The 24,286-nt window shown below is 41.3% G+C and overlaps 1 protein-coding gene across 2 annotated transcripts in view; it reads right to left on the reverse strand.

Moving 5' to 3' along the window:
- TLN2 (talin 2) overlaps positions 1–24,286 on the reverse strand; it is a 155,291-nt gene that overhangs the window by 96,338 nt on the left and 34,667 nt on the right. Inside the window, exons 3-4 of one of the 2 annotated variants that reach the window (XM_027657565.1) lie at positions 14,495–14,577; positions 2,028–2,198 (exon numbers count right to left, since the gene is read on the reverse strand). In XM_027657565.1, coding sequence (XP_027513366.1) covers positions 2,028–2,163 — 136 coding nt within the window. In that variant the 5' untranslated portion in view covers positions 2,164–2,198; positions 14,495–14,577. The remainder of the gene's footprint in view (positions 1–2,027; positions 2,199–14,494; positions 14,578–24,286) is intronic. The other variant, XM_027657566.1, reaches the window with a different exon arrangement.

The following is a 24,286-nucleotide window of genomic DNA, read 5'->3' on the forward strand; positions in this document are numbered from 1 at the left end:
GTAGATGATAAAACTTTCACTGCCACGGAAAAACAAAGCCAGGCTTAGGCTTCAAAGAATAAACTTCAGGTACATACAATAAAGGATCATGACTGTCAACTGAAAGCCTATCCATATGCATGAAGAATTGATACACATTATACTTCACAATCACAAACAACAAATTACTGTTCATTTTTCTATTCATTTTTTCTCTTTGCAGTTCTACAGTTTAAGCCAATGACCAGCAGCTCTGCACCCAACCCTACCTCGTTTACCTTCAGCCACGAGTTTGGACCCTCTGATCATAAAGTCAGGTAAAAATACTTACAGTTTTTGGAGAGTATTTCATCCTTAAATGCCTGGCATAGCAACAGCTTACATTTAACAGCAATTACCTCAAACACACTACTTATGCAACTGCATGAAAGACCTTACTTAATAAAAGTGTAACCGACTTACAGATACACAATTTCAAAGGAAGAATCCTTCCAAAAACACCTGAATAAGAAGAAAAACTTTCCCTGCTGACCTTGATTAAAAATTCCCCTGAAAAGTCAAGTGGTCTGTACACACAGAGATGATTATGATACAAATTCAATACAGAATCATTCATGTAGCATTTCAGAATCTGTGCCCAGAAGTAGGCTGTGAGCTTTAGAAGGGCACACAGGGCCTTGCACAGAGCACAGACTGCTCTGATAATTGTGGCTGGGGGTGCACCCAAGGGATGGAACAGCAGGAGCTGGGCAACTTGGACTTTAATATCACTGGCAGGCAGAATATCACTGTGCTGGAGAAAGGAAATGGGCACAGGTGAAGCCACAATGCAGGACAAAGCCATTTTCTGTTGTGCAGGACCCAGTTTGATCAGCTGCACTGCACCACTGGGAGTCTTCTGAACTAACAGGCAAACACCTACATTTTAACAGCCCCCAAGAAGGGGAAAGGATGTGTTAGAAACACTTCTGTTCATCACTCAACTTCATAAAGCTGTTTGAAGTTTGCAACTGCACTGTAATCACACATAAAGGGAAAGCCCTACTGTAAAATCTGAGGAGAGCTCCCAGGCTTTTCTTTGAGGTTCATGATGTTCAGGGGTATTTGTTACTTGGCTTCTCTGAATTCCACAGCTGTTCACCATCACTGCCTTGAGGGATCAGCAAGGTGAAAATGCACAGCTTTTATCTGAAAGCTGGAGCTCTGTAACTACACTTCTGCAAAGGAGAAGCAATGGTAATATTGTCCACTACTGGTAAGTTTTTCTAACAATTCAGACAAGATTTTTGGAACAGCAGTGAAGCTTGAGAGCTGTGCATAAAACTCAGTAAACAACCTGCTTTAAGAATTACATTCCAGTAGCATTAAGTACAGTGCAGCACCAAAGGGCTCTGAAGAATCTTAATTTTTTGACAACTTCAACTACATTTAAACCAGACCTTTTGTCTGTACTTCAGTCTGTATTTATCTAATTTGCTCTAGAGGTGGAGACAGTTCCATAGATTAACATGTGGCAGCATGGTGACTGTGGCATGCACAGCACGGTGAGGCTTTTAGTTATTAACCAGTTTCAAACGTTTCTCTTTGCACAATTTGGAGATATCCAGCCATTCTTTTGCAATTCCCGCTGTCACTTCCTTTGCTGAGGCACAAAGTCAGTCTGCCCAGATTTTCTTAGGAAGCATTGCCATGAACACTGCTTTAAAAGGATGGGACCGAAAAAATTGCTCTCCAAGCAGGGGGAAAATCATCTTCCAGGCAAACAAGATATTTATTTAAGAAGACAAAGTTCCACCCAAAAAAAGGAAAAAAAATCTTCTGTGGGAAAGCCATTGTCGGGGCAGGAGGGGGAACTCAGCTACCTTCTGTCACTTAAAAATCTGTTTCTACCAAACCCACCAACCTGAGAGACAAACAGAAGAACAGGACAGTGTAAAAACCCCCGTGGGCCTATGTTTATTTTAAATTTAAATTTATTTTAAATTTATTTTAAATTTATTTTAAATTTATTTTAAATGAGGTGACTGAGGCCAAAGCCAGGAACTCACCTTGCCCAGTCTGAGCCTCTGGCACTCGCTCCCTGATGACCCTGCAGGCATCATACACTGCAGTGGAGGGTTCAAACTGCATCGTCTTCACCACGTTGCACTGACGGACACAGATCTTCAGGGAAAGAGCCACCATGGTGCCAAAGCACCCACAGGTTCCTACCAAAGCACCTGAAAAAGCAGCAAAGGCATCGTTGCTTGGAGTTTTCCATTTAGTGCTTTAATATACTCAACGTTCCATTAAGCAAATTAAATTAGTTCAGTATAATTGTATTTATTCAAACACAGTTCTGTGTAAAGTCTCATTAGTGCTGTGGAGGTAGAAAGTCTCCAAAGGATGTGTTTTTCTGGGTATACTGGAAATTCTTCTTCCAATAACTTGTGTGCACCTACTTAAATGTTGATACTTTGTCTGATGTAGGCCAAAATGGTGCATAGGAGAATAATATACTTATTTGGTATATTGCCAACATATTTACTGCTGACAGAAAATTCTTTTTCTCTCACCACACGTTTTTACCAGACCATTAAATTAGCTGGTAACTAACAGCTTTAAAGAACTACTGCATCAAAAGTAGGATTTTCCTACTGCATAACTTCTCCTTCCTGAAGATCCCAAAGGCTGCAATACAGTGTTGTGGTTTTTCTCAGGTCTCCACATGGATCTGCTGGATGTTTTTAGCCTGTTGTGCAGCTACACAGAGCTTCAAGAACGAGCTATTTTTCATTTCAGTTCTATTTTAGAAACTACACCAAATTTGACAGCATTTTTCTACAGAAACAGGAAGCTGCAGATGCTTTTTGTATTGTTTCATTTTGTAGATAGTCTGGGTTTTGTCTCAAGTGTCTTCCCTTGCTGTCCTAACAGTCCAAACCACTCTTCCATAATTAGACTTTCCACAATGATCTCCAAGAACCCTTCAGAACCTAAGTCGTTTCTCCATAATCAATTAGAATCCCCCAATAATTTCTTCATAAATTTACATATGTGTTTTTAAAAAGGAGTTTCCCAGGGGATCCTATTGACTGTCTCAAAGAGAGGGAAGTGAGATTCCCTCAAGTTCAGGGCCCTGACTTTCCTGTTCACCTGCCCCACGTCCCTCCCAGCTGCACATTCCAGCAGTGCATGATCACTGCAGTCCAGACTGGTCCAGTTTTGGCATTCCCAGTTGGCTCAGGTTGGTAACCATCAGGTCCAGCTCTGCACCCCTCAGGAAGGGCTGTCACCCGGCTTAGGAGGTTATCCTGCACACACTCCAGAGTCTCCTGGATTGCCTGCAGCTCTCTGTGTCACTCTCCCAGCTGGTGGGGTGGCTGAAGTCCCCCAGCAGGATGACAGTCTGTCAAGCCTCCTGGAGCTGGAGCAACAACTTCAACAGGCTCCCCTTGGTGAACACCAACCACGAGGTTCCCTTGGTTGCCTTGGACTCTGATCCTTATCCACAGGCTTTGGACCTGCTCATTCTTCAGAGATAGCTCTTTGCAATGAATCCATCTCTTGAGGTAGAGGGAAATGCCTCCCCCTCTCCTCCCCTGCCCCTCCTGAACAGCCACTGATCACCCCAGTCATGGGATTCCTCCCACCCTGATTCAGGAATGACAACTGGGCCACAGCTTTCCAGCAGCACAGATACTCCTGTCAGGTGTGTGACACCATTCTGTAATGGCCCATTTAAAAATAAGCAGAGGTCCCATTTCTTAAAATTTGGAGCGAGTTCTTTTAAAAGCACATTGAGAAGTTTCTCAGCTTGTTAATATTTTCGCTTTCTGTTCGTGCACCTCATAAACCATAAAAAATGTGTGTCAGAAGGAACCTCAAAAGGAAGCCTGGTCTGGTCCCTTGCATTGCAAAATGATGCATCCCTAGGCTGTCCCTGCCAGATGCTCATTTAATCCATTGTGAAAAGCTCCATCAAACTGGAGTCCACAACATCCACAGGTAAGCTGCTCCATTTTTATTTTTATTTTTACTACTTCCAAATTTCTCCCTTACTCACACAAGTTTTCAATCGAGTTTTTCCACTCTGCAAGAAAATCTTTTTTCCCTGCCCTACATATGCAAATTTCTCCCTGACAGCTTTAATGCAATTTTACAAGTTGGTAACCTGCTACTGTGTCCTCCCAATGACTCTCCTTCTTTTTTTCCAGGGTCAAATTCAACTCCCTAAAAAAAGGACCTAAATACATCAGTGGTCTGGTCTCCTTCAACTCAGTGCTCTTGGTTTCAGAGACACCAGGGGATGCTTTATTTGAAAAAAAGTTTATGAAAAGAGCTCATGACTTATCAGCTTCCTCCACCACTGTGTTCTCAAACTCAAGAGAAGGGTTTTCTTTTGCCTCCTCCAGATCCCCCTCTGGCTCTGAATCTCCCCACTTGGCTTTCAGTAATGAACGGGCCAGGCAGCTTCCATCTCCTGGGTAACAGCCAGAACAGGACAGCTGTTTCTTCTCAAAAGAGCTAAGAACTTGGTCAAGAAAAAGGGCTGAGATCACAGAGAAAAACAAAGGGAAAATATCTTCCACATTTCCTTTATCTTCTATACACTGATTCACACCACATTTAAATATTTCTCTGTGCAAGTAATGGATGCTTTCTGCTCCCCAAAATCACTCAGTCTCTGGACCGGCTGACCAAAAGCCAGAAGGATCCTGCAAATTAAGAGCATTTCACACAAAATGGTTTGTCTGGTGCTGTCTGATTCTCTGCAAGGAACGAAGGAGGAAATTTGTAAATCAGACTGTGACTGATCTGTGCTTGTAAGGCAGGAGACTGGAGTAATAAATTATGGATCTGACAGGTTTGGGAGAGAGAGCAGCAGCTCTTAAAAGAGCCAGAGATCCTAAGTGAGAGGACCCAGTGCCCGCAGGGAGTGTGGATGTCACGGCTGAACCACCACAGTGCCCACGTTCTGGGAAACCTGGACAGAACTAAATTATAAACAGTGCTTGGACTAAAATGAACAGGCCCCTGTGTGCCCACAGAGATACCCGGCCAACAAAGCAAACAAGCACAAGTATTTCAAACATATGAGATAATGTCCAAGATAATAAGATATAAGGCAAGGTAATAAGATACTATCCCAAGATAAGGGCTGAAAAGTAAAACCTAAGAATGAGGCAATTTTAAAGTTCTTTAAAGTAAGTTCAGGCTGGAGGAATATCTGCCCTTTCCCCTGCAGGTCAGCAGGGGTGTAACCACAGCACAACCACAGCCTTTCTTCAATTCTCAGCTGAAATTATTGTATCCTTCCCCAAAGCTCCCTGCAGAGACCCGTTCCCACAGCTAGAATTAGGATGCTGTTACTGTTAAATTACAATAGGTGTGGGCTTAGAACCACACACATACTCCCTGAACAGTTAAAATATTTTTCTTTAACAATTTATCTTTATTAAAAAGAGTTTTATGAAATTCTAAGGGCTAATGTTTACAACACTAAACATGTCTTCATAGGTATTTTCAGTGAAACAATCTGAAGATTAAACACAAAAAATGCTTTTTGATAAAACAGTAATAAATATTATATCTGAATATATAGATCCGAACAGTCTATTTTCCCTGAAATGAAATAAATCTGCAAAATGCCTTTCTATTAATTTAATTGTTTGGTACAAAATAAGCCAGAAAACAAAAAGTAACTATGGAAAGCAAGCCACAACTAAGAAATCAAACAAAAGCTTAAATATATTTGCTTGAGAAATGTCCCCAAAGTAACAGGAAGAAAGCTGATGCTGAAACACATTCACCCTTAATTTCCACTGGAAATTCATTTAAAATTGCTTTTTCCTCCTGGTGTCACTCAAGTGGAGGAAACCAGAACTACCCAACACCTGTCAGGGCTGCCAGAGCTGAGGAACAGACTGATTTTTTCACATCCTACTGTGCTCTTCCTTTGTCAGTCCCAGAAGTAATTCCTACACCCTGCCTGTGCTACCACAGTGAGTGATTAGCGTTTGCATGGATTTACTCTCCAGCTTCCTTCTTCCACCTAGTTTGGCTGTTGAGGAACATCAACATAACCACACAGTCAGTAGGAAATCTCATTTTCAGACAAGCTACAGTGTAACAGGATTAAGGGGCCCTCAACTGTAAGTCCACACAAATTCTGCAAGGTCCCAGTTGCTCTTTACTCAGGCCCCTGGTGTGAACCCCCCACTGATACAACAATCAACAGGGAACCAAACCAGTGGGACAAGAAATTTATTTCTTCCAAGTTCCCTCCAGGTCTTCTATGTCAACCCTCCCAGTACATGACTGGCACCATCTCCTAAAATTTTTCCTGGATGTGGAAAAAGCAGCACACAAAGGATTGGCACATCCTGACAAATGCTTAGGTCCTTTGTACTTACTGGAATAAGTGTATGAAAATAAGTATGAAAACACTATAAAAAGCAGTTTAGTACAGAATAAGCATGGAAATGACTAAAAAGCAATTTACAGACAGTTAATTTACACCCAACTCTATCTAGCACATTACATTGATATGTAGCTAAAATATGTACAGATCTATGTTTTACAACACTTACTGCTGGGGTCAGTCTGCCTAACTGATACTAACTGAGTCTCACAGCATCAAAACACAATTAAAAAAAATACAGACTTCCTAGAAACATCAGCTACAGTCAGTTGCTGTATGAGGTAATATTAAAATAATCTGTGTAGTTGGCTTTTAACAGTGATGAACTTGGTGAATTTTTACAGTCACGATGACACACCAAAGGTTTCCCAGATGACTTTCACCACAGTGGTAGATGTGCACTGCTGATGTATCTTTATTAATTTGTTTGTGCTACTCCAGGGCCAAAGAATTCTCTGTTAACAATAACAAAAAAAGTGAAACAGGTATCTGTAGTCCCTTTCCTCCATAATTTTTTCCTTCTTTGTCCAACATGCACATTTTCTCCTCAGGTTGCCCACAGAGCCCATGGAAATGCCCTCGGCAGCCCTTTGTCCAGTCATTCTTGAGAAAATTCAAGGAAAAACTCCACGCAATTTCTCTCTTGGGGAAAACATTTCTAGAGCAAAGGAAGTTTTAACATATCCAGATTTCTCTGGACAAAGTTTCATTCCAAGAGGCAAGGTCAGCCTGCTTTGTTCCACGCTCCAGAGAGGAGCTTCCCTGGGTTTCATTCAGGAGGGTGGGTTTTTTGGTCCAGGATGTACCTCACAAGGCATTGCAAAGAGGGACACTAGTGACCCCAGCTGCAATTTTCTGCTCTGGTGGTAAACTTTTCAGTCTTTCTGACCAGGAAAAGAATTTATAGAAGACCAAGCAGAACCACCAAGGAATTTGAGGATCCCTCGGTTGCTTCACCAACAAATGGCTTTCTCAGCCAGCTCCTTAAAAAATCTGCTACAACAGTAAGAGAAATGAGTTGTCTGCTGTTTGTGAACTTGTCTATGTTAAATTTGTCTATGTTAAAACGTTCAAAGCATTGAGATGGATGACACACATAAGTTCTGACTTGTCCTAGTTAGAAAGCTTCCACGATTTTTTGTCAGGCTCATTAAGCGAGTACTAAATCAGTGTAGGATCCAACTCTACACTACCTGAAAAGTTTCTGGGTCAAATCAGTACTGTGAATGTGAGTCTCAGGTAATATACAAAACATGTCTCTATCCCACAATATCTTCCTCAGATAAACTGGCATAATAAAACAACCATTACAGAAATTCCGGAAAATATTCCCCAAGAAACTAAATTGTACTTGAGAGCCCAGCTCTGCCAGACTGGGAAGATGGCACTGGTGTTACAACCACCTCACCAGCTGCCAGCCAGCACAGGTGTGAGGGTAGGAATGGCAGCAATTAAGGCAGGTGTGTGTGTAAATGAGTAGGGAGGTCAGTGCTCACTGACTGGTCTCCCCTCTAAATCCATACAGACTTTATCTGTGTATTTTGAACAGAGAATTCAAACTCTCATTTCAGCATTTTGACAGTCTTGCCAACAGAGTGTTTGAAGTAACACATAGCCCAAAAATACCTGCATTCCAAAATTAGGCAACTGTGGCTCAGCTCCCACTGCCAAACCCGGAGGGTGCCCGCCCAGCTCCAGGAGTGTTGTCACCACCAGTGCTGTGGTTCAGAGCAAAGCTCTGCTGTGATTCAGGAGGGCTCTGTCTCCCTGGAGATATTCCTTAACTGCTTCGTTCAGGCTTGAGCAAACACAAATCTAGGTCATGAGACTGTCACAGCCTAAAAGCCTACATGTGTACATGCTGGTTTAGGTAAAGCCATGTATTTTTAATCTAGACTAACTCTGCGACAAAAACCAATGGAACAGAAGTGCTCTGTTCTTCTCAGTACTCCCACCAACTCCCCGCTGGCGCTGGGCACCAGCAAAGCAGGACACCTGACACTGTCATTGATGGAGGTGGAACATCTGATTCTATCTCAACATATGAAATACTCATGTAGTGGATGGGGCCTGTAAGACCTCCTTAAGCAAAAGGCACTTCAGAGGACAAACCCAGCTGGACTGACAGCTATATATACTTCCAAAATTGTGAACACAAATGCAAGTGTCATCCTTCAAAATCCAGGATAATGGAGTCACAAGACAGGCAAGCAGGCAGCTGATTGTACAGAGGGTAACAGCACACATATTACTACAAACTCCCAGTGGCACTTACATTGGCATCTTATTGCAGAAGAGGTGACACTGCTTCTTCCCAAGGAAGCCCTCTCTTTAGTGCTCCACTGCTGTCAATTTGTAACTCATTTATAGCACAGTGCTCTTAAAGGTGCTTAAGGGCTGCTATTATTATGGTTTCTTAGAAGAGCAGGCTGATTCTTCTCCAGAACACTGTACAGAGCCAAATAATCATGTGTGGGTTGTGTGCCTGAAACATGTCCACATGTCCAAGCAAGGCCTTCAGCATTGACTCCGTGATGGACAAGACACTGTGAAGGGTCACCACTGAGAGCAGGGCACTGAGGGGCTGCAGGGACACCCCTGAGGCACAAATATCACACTTGGGAACACTGGGCTGGAAGTTGTGTCTCCTCAGTAAGTACAGCATGGAGCAGAGTGCACCCTTCTGTGGGTCAGGAGGGAAAGAAATAATCCCTCAATTCCCCTTCAACAAGCTCAGAGATGAAGGCAAGACAAAAAACAGTAGAGTAAAAGTTGATGTTCTAAATGGGCAATAAGTAAGCAGATATCAACTTGGAGGGTCCAGAAGTAGCCTGACAAGCTCAGACACCACATACTGTCTGGGGTAGCAAAATCAGAGCTCTTGAAGCTTAAACGAGCAGCCAGAAAAGTATAATCCTTCCTTTCATCAGTTAGAACACAAGGAACTTAACACTGCACAGCACAAAACACTGTTTATTCTGTTTGCAAGCATGCACAGACAATTAAAATGCAAGAACATGGCATGTCCCAAGAATAGCCCTGCTCAACCACAGTGGCTGAATACACACACCACATGTGCTGATAAGCAAGTTTATGTTAAAAACCCTCAAGAATTTCAGCAAAAACTCACAGCATTTATCTGTGGCATGCAGTACTGAATTTTACAAACAAACTACTTAAAAAAACCCACAACAAAACGAAGATGAACTAGGGCAAGCTTTGAAAGGCTACTCTGAAAGCAGGCTGTAATCATCAGCAAGCATTAATAGACACCAGTTCACCCATTATAATTGTACAGGAACAGCATCTATTTTGCTAAGAACCCAGCAAGGAAGTTCCCTCAAGCAGAATTATGTAAGAGACCAAAATGTTTGGGTCTAATTAAGAGCTGTTTATAGGACAGTCAGCTTATTAGCAATTCAACTACAGTTTGCCTTTTAAGTCCAAAGGAATATTTGCAAACTAACTCGCTGGAATGTATCTTCAAAAGGAAGTGTGAATTACAAAGGACTATAGGAGGAATGTCATTGTTCCAAACAGAGCTGGAGCAGCTTTTAGATAAGATAAGCCAAGAGCCTGACTGGAACTAGTTTTAACACAGAAATCAGGAGCCTCAGGAGTAAGAGCCTCCACTGTGGCAGTCAGTGACAAGGGTCTTTGAAGAGCCTTCCAGGCTTCTGCTCTTACTTTGCAGGAACACTGCAAAGGGAAGCCCAAAACCTTAAACATGAGTTTCTGTAGAAATCAGAAATGAATTAACAACCTTTGTCCAGGTTCCTCTCCAAATGAAGTGCTTCCATTGCAGACATGAGCCCTTTTCAGAGAGTCCTTAGGAGGACAGTAGCAAAGATGTTCACAGACTCCATGAGTAGAATTAAAATAGTACCTGAGACAGAGAAGACACTTCGGTTTGCTGTGGGTTTGTCTGTGGTTTTGGGTTTTTAAGGGGTTTGTTATTGGGTTTTGGGGAGGTGCTTTATTTTTTAAACCAGAGAACTTTTCTAAGGTTTATCTGGGTCCATGACAAGCACTGCAACTTGCTTACAGTGGGATATATATCTATATAGCTTCAAATGTATTTTCTGATCTCTGGTAATTGAAGGACACTTAGGAAAATTATAGGATAGGAAGAATAAATGAAGATTAAAACCACTTTCTATCCTGTGGAAGAGTTCAGCTGATAGAAAACTCATTTTCCAACGCAGCCAATGTGACCATTTGAAGCATTTCACCCACAGATTCCAAATCACACTAATTATAGTAGTAGGTTAAAGTACAAAGTGGGCTCTTAAACCCAGGCTTGCATAGCTCTGTATATTCACACCATAAAGTCTGGAAGGACAATTTTAAAGCTTTTATGTCTAGGTTTCCAACCTTTGAGGACACTCACTTCAATGCTTTTTTTGCATTGAATTAATTGAAGCCACCACTCAAAGCTCTGAGCTACACCTGCCACTCTTGGAACCACCACAAAGTGGGAGGCAATAAACCACTTGGAGTTGTTACCTGAGTCACTCCATGACACAGACAGAACATGACCTCTTGGGTTCACCTACTGTGGTCTAAATATTACTCTGAATTTCCTATTCTACTTCTTTTTTTTAAGTGTGAATTTCCTATTTTACTTCTTTTTTTTAAGTGTGAATTTCCTATTTTACTTCTTTTTTTTAAGTGACACCTGTTGGCAGAGAAACAGTATTGCTTAGTTCCAGATAAGCTGTCATGGTAAATCATATAAGGACTCTTCTCTGGCTCTCCTTCCACCCTCCTGAACATCACCTGATGCTGCCCAGAAACTTCTGGATCATTTTCTTTAAGGAGAACAGCACTCAACAGTTATTTCATACCACTCTACTTGATTATCTACCTCAGAGAACATGAAGGCAATTAATGGGCTGCTTGAGTTTCTTACAGGCTTTATAAACAACCTTCTTTATTTGTTACAGAAGCTCAACTATCTAATACCATAATATCCACTTAGCTAGTGAAATCACTGCAGTAAATCCATATTGATCATTTTGATCAGCATCACCATCCAGAATTAGATGGAGCAGACAAGTCTTCAGAAACAGCTTTGCTACACACAAGAAGAAAATTAGTGAGGTTCAAGTAAAACCAATTTTTGCCAGTCCTGTGATGGGGTTTGTGTGGAATAGTTCTCTGCTCTCATTGATTCCACCTGAAATGGTGGACTTAACAGGCACTGAAATTGTTTTCAGTGGGTTTGATCCACTTGTCCCAACAACCAGTTAATGTAATTATTTAAAACAGATCACTAACACAGGAAATGAGGCAGAAAAAAATGAGCATTTACAGAATGTTCTTTGAATGAATGTAACAGTAGTGCAGCAAGTCAGCATTCACCTATCTAAGTAAGCCCAGAAGAAGTGGCAGGAGGAATTCACACAACTGGTTGTCACACTGGCACCCAAACCATCCCCTACACCATGAGCCTCATCTGCTCATCTAAAATCTTCACAAACTGAGGATGAAGGCAAAGGGATTTCTGACTTGGAAAAGGTGTTTCTTGCAGGCCCATTTGAAAAGCAGGAGCCTTGGCAAAGAGCTCAGTCATTTAGTGAAAATTCAGGTTGGCAGCTTAGAGACTGACTGTCATTCATATCAAGCAAAGCATGGCAAAGTGGGTCCCAGAAAAAGTTCCAGCTACTCTTCAGGCAAGGTAACCCAATTTTCCTCTGTTCAAGTGCACAGAATGCACTAAAATTCATTCTGTGTTAAAACAGCCACATACAGAAACATGGAGTACACTTTAAAATGGTTCAAGGCAAATCCAAGTGCTGGAGCTCCCATTTTTATTTAAACCTTCAGGAGCTACTGAGTTTGTTAGGACTGCAAATGATAGCAAAAATCATTCATCCTTTATCAATTTTCATGTCATGGAGGTATAAGGGCTTACAGAAAAACACTAAAAATAATTTAAAAAATTGCAAGACAGCACTACTAATTCAACATACATCTTAGAAATCCAACATACACATTAGAAAGGTGGTCACACAAAGTGCCATCATAGCCCAGCAAATGCTGGGGAAGTAGATGCAGCAGTTTCACACAGCCTACAACTCAAGTGATGCATCCACAAAACACCCCAAATGGAAAAACAGCAGATCATCAACCCAAACTCAGATTTTCAAAAGAAGAATTTTCAGTTTTCAGAATTCCAGATTTTCAATAGGATCATCAAAGAACAGCAGATCAACAATCTCCTCCCAAAGCATTTCAGCAGCTCCCAGAGAAAGCTTTTCCTGCTCTTCCAACCTCCATCCCCAGATACCAACCAGTTTACAACACCTAAAATACCAGTTCTCTGGCAGGTGGTATTGCACCAAGGCTGAATGAGCTCAGTGCTCCTTCATTTCCTGAGGCCAGCAACTGAGCAGAGGAGGAAGGGAAGGAACAACAGGGACTCAATACTTAAACATTCCACGCCATCTCAAAGGGTGAGTGTCAGTTTTTTAGGACATCAGGTTCCTGGTAGAGACATCAGGCTCTGTGCTTTTGGTAACTACATTATTTTTTATTAAATAAGAACACTTTTTTCAACAGAAGAAACAAACAGGGTTAGTCAAAAGAACTTGGAGTAAAACATACTGAAGGGTAAAGAGGAAAAAAAAGAGTAGCTGAGGGAGGGAACAAGACCTACAGCAAAGGACTGCAGAGGACCAGAATCACCAGCACCAGTGAAAACAGAAAGGTTGAGCAAGAACACCTTGTACCCATCAAATCAACATCTCTGTCACAGCCACAGAACAGGACAACACAGTCATGAGACACAAGGGAAAGCTCAGGTACATCAGAGTGAATGTTCCAAGTAAGCACCACGGCATTCCTTCTGCTCCAGCTTTAAGAGCACTCCATGCCCCCAAGGGAAAAAGCTCACAGCTACTGGATATGGAAGGATGGAAATCAGAAGTCTGTGTAATCCTTATAAAAATTTCTGAACAGCTTTAAGCCTGAGGAAAACCTAAATCTCTGAAGAGAACAGGATGGAGCCCCAAAACAGCTGCTACTCCTTCCACAGAGAGAGAAACAAGAAACCCCGAAACCCCGCTGAACTTGTGTCAGAGTGTAACAGTGTGTGCAAACACTACAAGGCAATCAGATTATCCTTAGCCTAGCACACTGCCAACTGTGTGCTAATCTAAGGTCAACCCTCCTCCTCCACCCACCGTGCTCAGAAAGGGCACATCTTCCCCAAAAGCTCTAAGTCAGCTTGGCAGACTTCAAACGGTTCAGGCGGAATTCAGATATTCTGTTATTGCTCTTAGCAAAGCCTGTTTCAATCTGTACCTAAAACACCTTCACTTAACCTTGTCCTGAGACATATCTGATACAAACTGACATGCTGCTTTAATTATAGGCTGCCTTGAAAGTTCACTAAAGACATTTTTCAAACACGGAGAATAGCGGGACAAAATTCCATTAGCGACCTTTTAGTATTTCAAGCACCATTTCCAGATGAGCAGTCAAAGCCAGAGACACATTTAGAACAGTAATTGTGTACAAGGTCAAAGCAACTCCAACAGATTAAGAATATGGAGACAGATTTATCAACATTTTGCCCAGAGCCAGTTTTACTGCTTTGTGACATTCTGAGAGCAATACACTATGGAAATGGTAATGTAGCTGTGAAATTATCCTGGTAATGATTTTTCCTTGTTCTTTTTGCCACCTCTTACATGTGCTAAGATGAAACAGTTAAGTCATCTTCTCAGCTATTTGTTCTCATACCAGTGAAAGGCACGGCCCTTTTTCCTAAGGCTTAGAGAACTCATTTATTACATGATCATATTCCCCAGTCTCCCTGGAAACTGTTTAAAAACAGTCCCTGTCTGTGATGGTCACGTTAATCTCCAGCCTGTTAATTGCAATATTTACTTGGCACCTCAATATTCATGAATCACATTTATTTTTCAGTTTGATTTCTCACCTCATAACCACAGCCACACATTCTCTAAAGAAAGTTTTACACTAATATACATATATATATATATATATATATATATATACAAGCAGCAGATAAAAGTTTTTAAATGACTGTAGTGGGTTTTATGTCATTATAGGCATAACAAAGAAAATTAAACAGAACCTTACCTCAAAATTAAACTTCATTTAATAGAAAATAAGGTTGTCTGAAAGTACTATTTGACCACGTGGGAAGCTTCCAGTAACCAGGTCTGTAACACAAGATACAAACAAGTTACTTTCTTATTCCCAGTCCACTCATTTCTATCGTGAAGTACCTTCGCTGTCAACACACTGGAAAGGAAGCAACTCAGGAAGTTATAAGTCTCCTTTTCTCTTTGGGAGTCAGAATGTGCACTGCCAAAATGAACAGCTTTGTGTTCAAGAAAACAAAATTCAATCTAGGCTTCCAAATTACACACAGAAAAAAGTTCATAACAAATGAATGCTGAGTTTTTACAGGTAAGTACTTTGCCTGGTCAATGATGAAAACACAGCACAAGGTTGGGTGTTAACATGAATTAAACAATCACACTCTCAAAGCATATATTTGGCATTAACTCTGCTTTTCCATGGTTTATTGTGTGGAATAACAGTCTAGAGCACCACAGCACGAGCCTCTCTGTCCAATTAATTCCCCCTCACAGTGAGCCCCCTTCTGAAAGTGGGACTGCAGAAAAAGTAAAAACAGAACTGGAGTCCTGTTTTGTGTTTAAAATATGACAAACTCTGTTTCAAGGCTTTGGCTGTTTTGAGGAGAAGAGTTTGCTTCTTTGGATGTTTTCAGGCTTTGTTTTGCAAGACTTTGAAGTCATTTCCCCCCCCCACCTCAGGATTTTTAGAATCATTTGTTAGTTCTCACTCGAAACAAAAGCTAATACAGCATACTGGTTTAATAACCAGGAGGATGGGCAAAGCAGTTTGCACACCAACATAAACTGCAATTTAGCAATTCCAGACCCCACAGTGCTATGAATCAAACACCACCTTCTCTCTAAGTACCTCAAAACACTTTTCCGGGTCCAGCCTTATGTCTGGCCTAGATCTTGCTGCTCACCAAGGCTTATGTTCCAGACTGCAGTTATGGAAGGTTCCCCACTTTTAGATCTCTCAGAGCACTCTCTTACCACAACCTAAAAATTCAGATGATCCACAACAGCTCTCCAAATTTCAAACTACTTTACGGATCAATTTAGAAAGATCAACTCAGAAAGAATAAAGCTGCACATGTATACAGCTACCCAGCAGGGAATGCCTTTCAGCTGAGCAAAACCTACAGCAACAAAAGAATCCCTGCAAATAATCACCAACCAAAGCTGGCAAAAACATTTCTGATAGAACAAATTCATCATAGGATGTTTTTCTTGTCTTGCTTGGCTGGATAAGGGATTTTTTTCCCTTTCAGTGGACTTTTTAGTAACATCAGCTCTATGCCAACACAACCACAAAGTGCAGGTTAATACATTTACTGCAGGTCAGAGTAAATGCAGTCTACTTTTCCACACTTGCATATATCTTACATTTCTAAAATTTGTTTCAAATGCAGTTGTGAAGTGTTTAAGTCACTGGTACCGAATACTTTTCATTTTCAGTCCTTTGTTGACAAAGGCATGAGAAGCCCTTACAAGTCCCCAGGTTCTGTGAGCACCGAGCACTGCCTGGAAGCATCTCCTCCTCTACTCAAACCATCAGCAATTAATGGTCACATGGGCTTGTATCCAAACCTGAATGCCTGAAGAACCCAGCACATCCAGGAGACAACAAAGCTGAGAGTGAAGTGACCATCCCAGTACAGCTCCTTTCTAGTCACACCTCACAAAGGCACCCAAATAAACTTTCCAACTCTAAACATGCTGTAAAATTTACCATCGTGGTGATTTAAACAGCCTGGAAACTGCTTTGAAATTTCTCTTTTCAAAAGCAGTTCTAAGAACAGAACTGTTGCTTAAAAAAACCCAAACAAACACAAAAAGAACTCCCAGGTTTTGTTTCCAAGCTGTAAACCAATCATGGGGAACTAGAAATTTATTTTTCAGTAGTTTATCAGGAGGGTCTATCTACTCATTTGTGTCAATCACACTGGGAAGGAAGGAGGTGAAGGAACTGCTCTCTTAACATTTTACACCAAGGGAAGAAACAAAACAATTAATTTGCACCTCCTACCAGAGTAACTCAATGAGTAGAATACCATGTTTCAAAATGAAAATTTTATTTTTAAACAGAAGATTTTAAGTTATCAGAATATCTAACCGTAGAAAAAGGAATATATCTTGGGGAGTCTGAGGAAAACAAAAGTTGTTGTACTATGATATATCTTAAGACCAGTTTGAACAAATGGCACTGTGGAAACAACATTCATTTTTCAAGTAGGTTAATTACTGCTGAAGCAGCCATTTTTTTTTTTTTTTAACTTATCAATAGGGAGATAAAGACAGCCTAAAAAAAAAACTATTAATCACTGTTTGTTTATTCTATTGTCCTCACTTCCTGGAATGTGGGCAGAGCTGGAAGCAGACTGCCCAAAAATCCCAGTCAGCAAATGGGCTGCCCTGAGCCCCGGGATTGTTTCCTGCCACTCCTAAACCCATGGCAGGGGGAGCAGGGACTGCAGAAAGCACCTGGTTCTGGCAGCTCACACACAATTCCACAGGGCTTTCTGGATATTTGGGGTATTTCTTAGCATAAGCTCCTGACTCCTCCCCTTCTCTTTTCTCCTAAGCTGCAGCTCCATTTCTATGAAATGCTTTGGGTTCAAACGTTAGAGATATTATTTATAGAATGAGAAAACCGAATAAACTGAATAAAGAAAAGCAATTCCACTGCAGATTCCTACACTATGAATTAGAGGTAAATTTGCCCTTTAGAAAGATTTCCTAGGTATTCTGCATTCTCAAAATTCTTGGTGATAACACAGTTTAATTCAGTAGCATTTGGATTACAGGCTCACTGAGACCAAAAGGATAAATTCCAGCACCCTCTCATCCTACGTTTCCTGAATGTGGAAGATATTCCTCTCCACATATTTCCTTTGGGTTTATCATGTGTTTTGCCCATGCTGTGTTTTGTGGGGTGGGTTTGTTTGTTTGTTTATGCTTTTTGGATTGTGTGGTTTGTTTTTGTTGCTGTTTCCCAAGCACTGCTGTCAAAACCAGAACCAAATCCAAATATATAGTGCATTACAGAGTATGGATTCCTAGGTTTTAATCCTCTTGGCATTCATCACCACATTGCTGTATCACCCCTGCTAAATGAATCTGCCAATTGCTTGATATTTTAAAGCTATAAACAGGGGGATTGTTCCTCCCCCACCCAAGACATCAGGAAATTTAGTTCTGTGATGTAGTTCCATGCACATAATAAAGGTATTGAATGGCCATTTCAGGTGCTAATTTAGATGTCCTGTGCTGTGTGACTTCTGTCAAATCCTGCTTCCTCCTTATCTGTCTCTATTACTTTCCTCAAGACTACTTCATAAATGAGCAGAATTCACCTACTGGCACGAGTTATTCAGCATTTAGCCAAATTTGACTATCCCTCAGGTGAAACTATGCTCTCAAATGCAATTCTTCCCTCACAGTTGGAACAAAACTGGGAGGTTTATCAAAGTGGTGTTCAGGCCAGACCCCCTTTGTACCTCACAGATGGTGGGAGCTCATCCCTGCACTGAGCTGCCAAGACTCAGCTTCCAGCCCCCAGGGATCCACTCCTGCTCACTCTCATCAGATCTGAACTACTGCTTTGCAGCTTCTATTTGCCAGTCCTCACAACCACCTGCACATCTGGGATAACGGTTTTGGGGAGATCTGAAAAGGCACAACAAGTAAATTCTGCAACACGAGAGCAAAGTCTGGCATCAAGTTCTTCTCCAGGCTTCATGTTTGTGTAGAGCAGGAATAAAGTGCCCGTTGTGATCATTTAAAGTCAACTACACTCTGCTGAAATTTCACAGTTATGTAAATCTCATCTCTTACATTGTGCTGCTGAGCCAACTTTCTGTGAATAATATTCATCTGTTTCCTTGAACATGAACTTTTTGTCAGGCAAATACTCCTTGCCTCCTGTTTGGGGCTCTCCAAGAGCAGTTAGATAGTTTTCCATAAAGGAGCAGTTATTACTCAAACTTTACTCTGAACCCCAGCTTCCTCTTAGGAAGTTTAAAAAAAAGGTTCCTATTTTGTTGTCTAGTAGAGAGACAGAATGTTGTTTAATGTAAATTGTACTCCTTTCAAGGTGGGCAAAGACGGTTAAATAGTAACTTGCTTCAATTTTATTACTATTATTGCTATTACTGATACTACTACAGAAAAAGCTCCAGCAAATATTCACATTCAGCCACCCTTGGTAAGTTCTTTAAAACATGTTTGCCCAGAACAGTTTGTGTTCTTGGTACCAAATTGCAAAGCCTTTCCTCTGATGAGAGAAAGCAAGTTTGGGGCTTCATGTATTACAAAAATCTCTGGCTCTGGATTTGAGCAGAGAGTAAGTCCTTTAGAAACAGAGCTAAATAAATCAGATACAATCATGGAATACAACACACAGTAATTGAAAAATGGCAGGTAAAGATGTGAAACAACAGGTCCCTAAAAATAAGGACATGGTACTTTCCTCACTGGGGTACCATTCACACTTCTGACCTTTCAGAATTTGGAATCCACATTAACATTATCCCTTATTTCCAAGCAGACAATCTGCAAGCAGCTTAACCAATGTAAACAAGGCAATAAACTGTTTTTCATGGGAACAACCTTAGGACAGTTGCAGTTCTCTGCTGAGCCATGAACACAACTCCACAGCATCACAAATTCCCCAGCACAGGGCCTATTTTCTGAGGATGCTGTGATCCTGTACACTCAGAATATACAAATATGACCTTGCACTCGGGCCAAAATTAATCAGATTTCTCATCCATTTACGCTGACACACATTACAGCATCACTTATTCAGCAATCTATTGCAAAGATTCCCTGGTTCAGTGGCAACTATTGAGCGTCTGCCCTCCTAGGGCAATATAAATAAACCCAGTAAATTTTGCATCATATTTACGAGAAAGTGTGAATTCAGCTGTCATAAGCAACTACCATAAAAACAGTAATATGAGAACTTGCACTTTGTTTTTAAGTCATGAATCACTGAGGCCTCAAACATTTCTCCTCAATAAGCATCTTCTAGAGTGGATTCACCTTTCCCTTCAAACTACTTCTCCAAAAAGGCATATCAATCCATGACAGAACACTGGCCCTGCTCCCAATCCTCAGTCAAGCTTCACTCTTCAGGAAAGTATATCCAACCTTCATTTTCACCAAAAAAAAAAAAAAAAAATAGGCTAGGCTTATAGTTAGACCAAAAAGGAATTTACAGCACAAGGCATTTTAGAAAAAACCCGAAGTCTTAGCAATTAAAATGACTGCCTATTACAATGGCTACCATTTCCATGTAATAAAATACATTAACAAGAACATTTTAAATAGTTTGACTATCTACTTGGGAGATTTTAACCCCATATAAAATAAAATTATAACCAGATCCAGGTCTTACATTAAAATCCTTGCAGGAAGGGTAACAAAGGCACCTGATTACAAGTACTAACAGTTAAGCTACCTGAAACAAAAAACTTATTGCAATGTCAATTCTAATTTAAGTATGCCACTTGAAAGAGATCCCACAAGGTTCCAATCAAATTATGAGGCTGTCTGCAATGTAAATACTTCTACTTCCAATGCTGACATGCAATTCCTCATCCAATCCTGGCTAAATACCTGCTGATAAAGTCATCAGCAGTGTGGGTGTTGGGAGTTGAGATTTCCTGTCCAGGGTTGCTGCATGAGCTGAACAGGCAATTAAATAATAATAAAAATCTTTTAATGGACAGGTGAAAGAGAGAGAATAAAAGAAAAGGAAAAAAAACCCACAACAAAACAGCACAAGGCTTTGCTGTTGGTCCAATTTCTTCAGAGTGTGTTACCAGGACAGGACACCTGCCACTCTAACGGGGTAATTCTCAAGCTGTTTATAGTTAAAATGAAGTTTGCCAGCTAAATCTGTTCCCAGCAGACCTCCAGCCCCTTCACACTGCAGCAGACAAAGCACACAATTTACTTCCCTGGCATGACTCACAGGAAGTTTGCCAACTTTCCACACACATTCCTCGAAAGCTGGGCTGCTCCTATTTGCATCCAAAGGGTTGGTATAGTAATGGTCCAGAGACTCCAGATACACGGTGTTGGAAACCCAGCTTCAACAGACATAAAACCTGGATTTTCCACTTTTATATTATCCTCACTGCTTCACTGGACCGAAGAGATTCTTTTTAAAGAGCATTGGTTTGTAAAACCTCCTTATCTTCTGATAAGGAAAGTTATTAAACACTTAAGTTATTAAACACTTAAGTTAGGCAACACTTTAACTATCGTGCCAGTGAGAAACACACTGAATCACAAATATACTAAATAGCCAAAGTTCATGTTAGCATATAAATTTCTGATATGTGGAGTGAGAAAGTATTTAGAACTCAAACCAGAATTCCCCAAAACAAACTTAAAGTCCTTTCTGTTATCATGCCAACAAACCCTCGATGGAGCAGGCTTTGTGCATTCCAGGGAATCTCCAAACAAACAGCACCAGCCCCAGACCTCCTCGGAACCAAAGCTGGTCACCAAAGAAAATGCAGCTACACTGAGACATGGAGGGAAGTGATTCTGGACCAACTCCACACACACACAGGTGTGCAGGGGTGTCATTGTCACTTCAGACATGCCAACACACACGGCCTCCTTGCAGAGCTTCTGGTGAGTTCAGGTGTTCCCACACTCCATCCCCTCAGGGCAGCACCCTCAGCGTGCTCAACACAGGCAAGGCTGCAAGATCCCAATGGCAGGAAATCTCTTACACCCAAACACACCCCAACTTGAAAAATCCCACCAGCAGTAAGGAAAAGACAACTTCAGAATAACTTCAGAAAATGTGGAGAACATCCAGTGAATCATTCCTGGGGCAGGCAAGGCCAAGGCATTACTTGGTGATTTTCTTGTAAGCCTGAAGCTCATGTTCCCAGCACAGAGACTTGGTATCGAGCCTCATACACAGCATTTCAACCTTAACAAACCATGATTTTTAAATTACTTTCAGTACACTTCCCTCTCCAAATGACAGCCATTTCTGCAAGTGAGTGAAGACACATTAAACGGATTAAGGAGCTGAGTGTCTGCCTCCTGTGCTTGTTTTCTTGTAGGAGGTAAAAGTCTTTCGATGCAACTGTGGGAGGGGGAATTTAAAAGGCAGCTTTAATCACTGCTACTTATTAGAGTTCCTCAGTGACTGAGAATTTAGTATATCTTCAGAGTGTACACATCACTGCTATACACTCTACCAGATCTGCACAAAGCAGTTCTCCTTCTCCCTGATCTGTCTTGGAGGACGTTAATTTAACGTTTCGGAAAGAAACAGCACATCTTTAACTATGCAGCTGCCAAATCAATTCTTTCTCATTAAAATATGCTTTGAATTTCATAAGATCTTCCCACAGACATAAATCTTTCAGTTCCAAGCACTTCCTGTCATTTTAATTGCTTCCCTTCAAGTCCCCCAAAGAACAGAAATGATGCTTTGCAGTGTTCACAGACAGGTTGAACAGCACTTATTGTGTCCTGGGGGAGAACACTGCCTGGAATGGCTATTTAAAAGGGGGAAGAAGGAGAGGCAGTGCTGAAAAACACAGACCTAAGATATACATGCTGTTAGTTCTCTGAATGGAAATCAGAAATACGAGAAGCTCAATGTCATTCTCGTTCCCCCCTCCCAGTAAATGCAAGAGAGATGAGAGATGTCTTCTCTTGACAGATCAAGCTTTCCCAGCACATGTTTCTGGGCTCAGACAGGGCCTGAGTTACGGTGGAGAACACAAAATAACCCTTTTTAAGATGCTTTCACTACTTCTAGATATGTGGTGATCTTAGATCAAGTTTTTTTATATAAATATTATATATTTATTTGATAGGCTGAGGAGAAGGCAAAACTCCATCACACTTCTGCACTGAAATGGTCTTGAACCAACTCAGACCTCCAAGTGTGTACACAGATGGTTTAACCCCAAACAATGTCCTTTCCATTCACCCTCCACACTGGAGGTATTTTGGTTTCCAATCTCCTGCCTCGCCAGGGTTCACCTTGAAGTTCACTCCTGTGAGTCTCCTCCACACACCAGCCCTGACTTCCAGAACCTTTCTGTGAAGAAAGGTAAATCAGGTGTCCTGAAAGTGCTGTCAACTGAGCTACTTAAATACTGCAAAAAGCTTGAAGTGCTCAACAATCCCAGTCACTCAGAGCTGGTTTCAGGTGTTGAAGGTGAATGCAGAGCTGCCACCCTGCTGCTGCAGATGGAGAAATGCAGTTGAAGTTGTTACCACTCTACAGCTGGAGGGTTTCATTGTTAAAAAAAAAAAAAAACCTCAAACAAAAAAAAACCAAAACCAAACAACCTCCCCTCAAAAAACCAAACAAAAACCCAAACAAAAAAAAAAAAACTCAAACAAAAAAAAAAACCTCAACAACACCGAAACACACTCCCCAAACACAGCCCCTCCACACTGTCAGCAACAAGTCAAACTGTTGGTAGGGAAAAAATGGACTGACTTCTAACACTTTCAATAACTGAGACCCAAGAAAGATATATTTGCACTGATTTTCCATTCACTGTCCCGGAGTTGAAGCCAAAAAACTCAAGTAAATCAAGCAATTTTCCTATCTGGTCTTTTTGAAACAGGTCACTGTGACACCAGTGTGCAGGGAATGAAGCCTTTAAAAGGAAGAGGTAAAACACTGCATTCTTAGCTCCAGCCTGCAGATCACATTTCAGTATTTTCACAGTCTCACAGAGTTGATACCTAAAGTTAATTCCAGAATTTTTTTCTTACAATGCCTGCCCAAGGGATTGATTCCACTGCATTCAGAAAGCACATCTCAAGTGTTTATTGCTTCCAGATTTTGAAAGGAGAAATTACTGTTGTAACTCAGCTGAGTTGTCTTAACAGCTCTGCTAAAACCTCTCTGGTTTTCATCCCAAAGTCTCACTTCAGAATAAACATGTTTCCTGTGTATTAATTCTTCAAGTGTACAGAGCCCAAATTCAACTTTTAGGCAGAAAAATACATTTATCAAGGCAGATGAACACAACCCAAATCTTAGAGCAGGCTTCTTGAAACACGTGCAACGTATTTGGGACCCTGAGTTACTGCATGTAACACTCCATAACCTTTTTCCCCACTCTCTGCCAAAAAATCCAAAGCACCACATTCAGAATTTGCACTAAAAGCACAATTTGATAATCATGACCTATGTCAATTCTGCACTTCTGGTTTTATTGGCTCAAGTTAGCACGGAGGTGACAAGTGACCTCACCGTCCCGGATATGTGAATTATGTCACAGGAGAGGAGCAGCAGCTCACCCAGGTCTGCTCAGTTTAATGAGCAGTGAAGCTGCTGTGGAACACTCAGATCTGAAGGTCTGCACTGCACCAGCCCAGCCTGGACCCAGGGATCAGAGACACAGAGGTCTGAGACTTTTGCCCAGACAGCTTTTGCTCTCAGAAGGCACAGAACTCGAAATTTAAATATAAGAGTCTACAAGAATACAACTGACTGTGGAATGCAACAAGTAAAACACCTGCTTGGGAATGCTGGTTTGGGTCCCAGATCACAGGAATGTGTGAAGGAAATGATCAGCACAGTGTTGTGCCCAAGCCATATGGGGTGAGCAGGGTGACAGAACACAGCTGTATTTTGGGAGGGAGCATTCAGCAGGTCAACAGGCCAAGTGACACTGTCTGCATTCAACTCACATCTTCACTGCCATGTTTCTAAATCTGTGGTTTAGGTATTACATGGATTTTTATCATAACCACTTCCAAGTGCTCCTCGTTATGTTTT

The sequence above is a fragment of the Corapipo altera genome, unplaced genomic scaffold, assembly GCF_003945725.1.
Source record: "Corapipo altera isolate COAL_440 unplaced genomic scaffold, ASM394572v1 308, whole genome shotgun sequence".
Lineage (NCBI taxonomy): Eukaryota > Metazoa > Chordata > Aves > Passeriformes > Pipridae > Corapipo > Corapipo altera.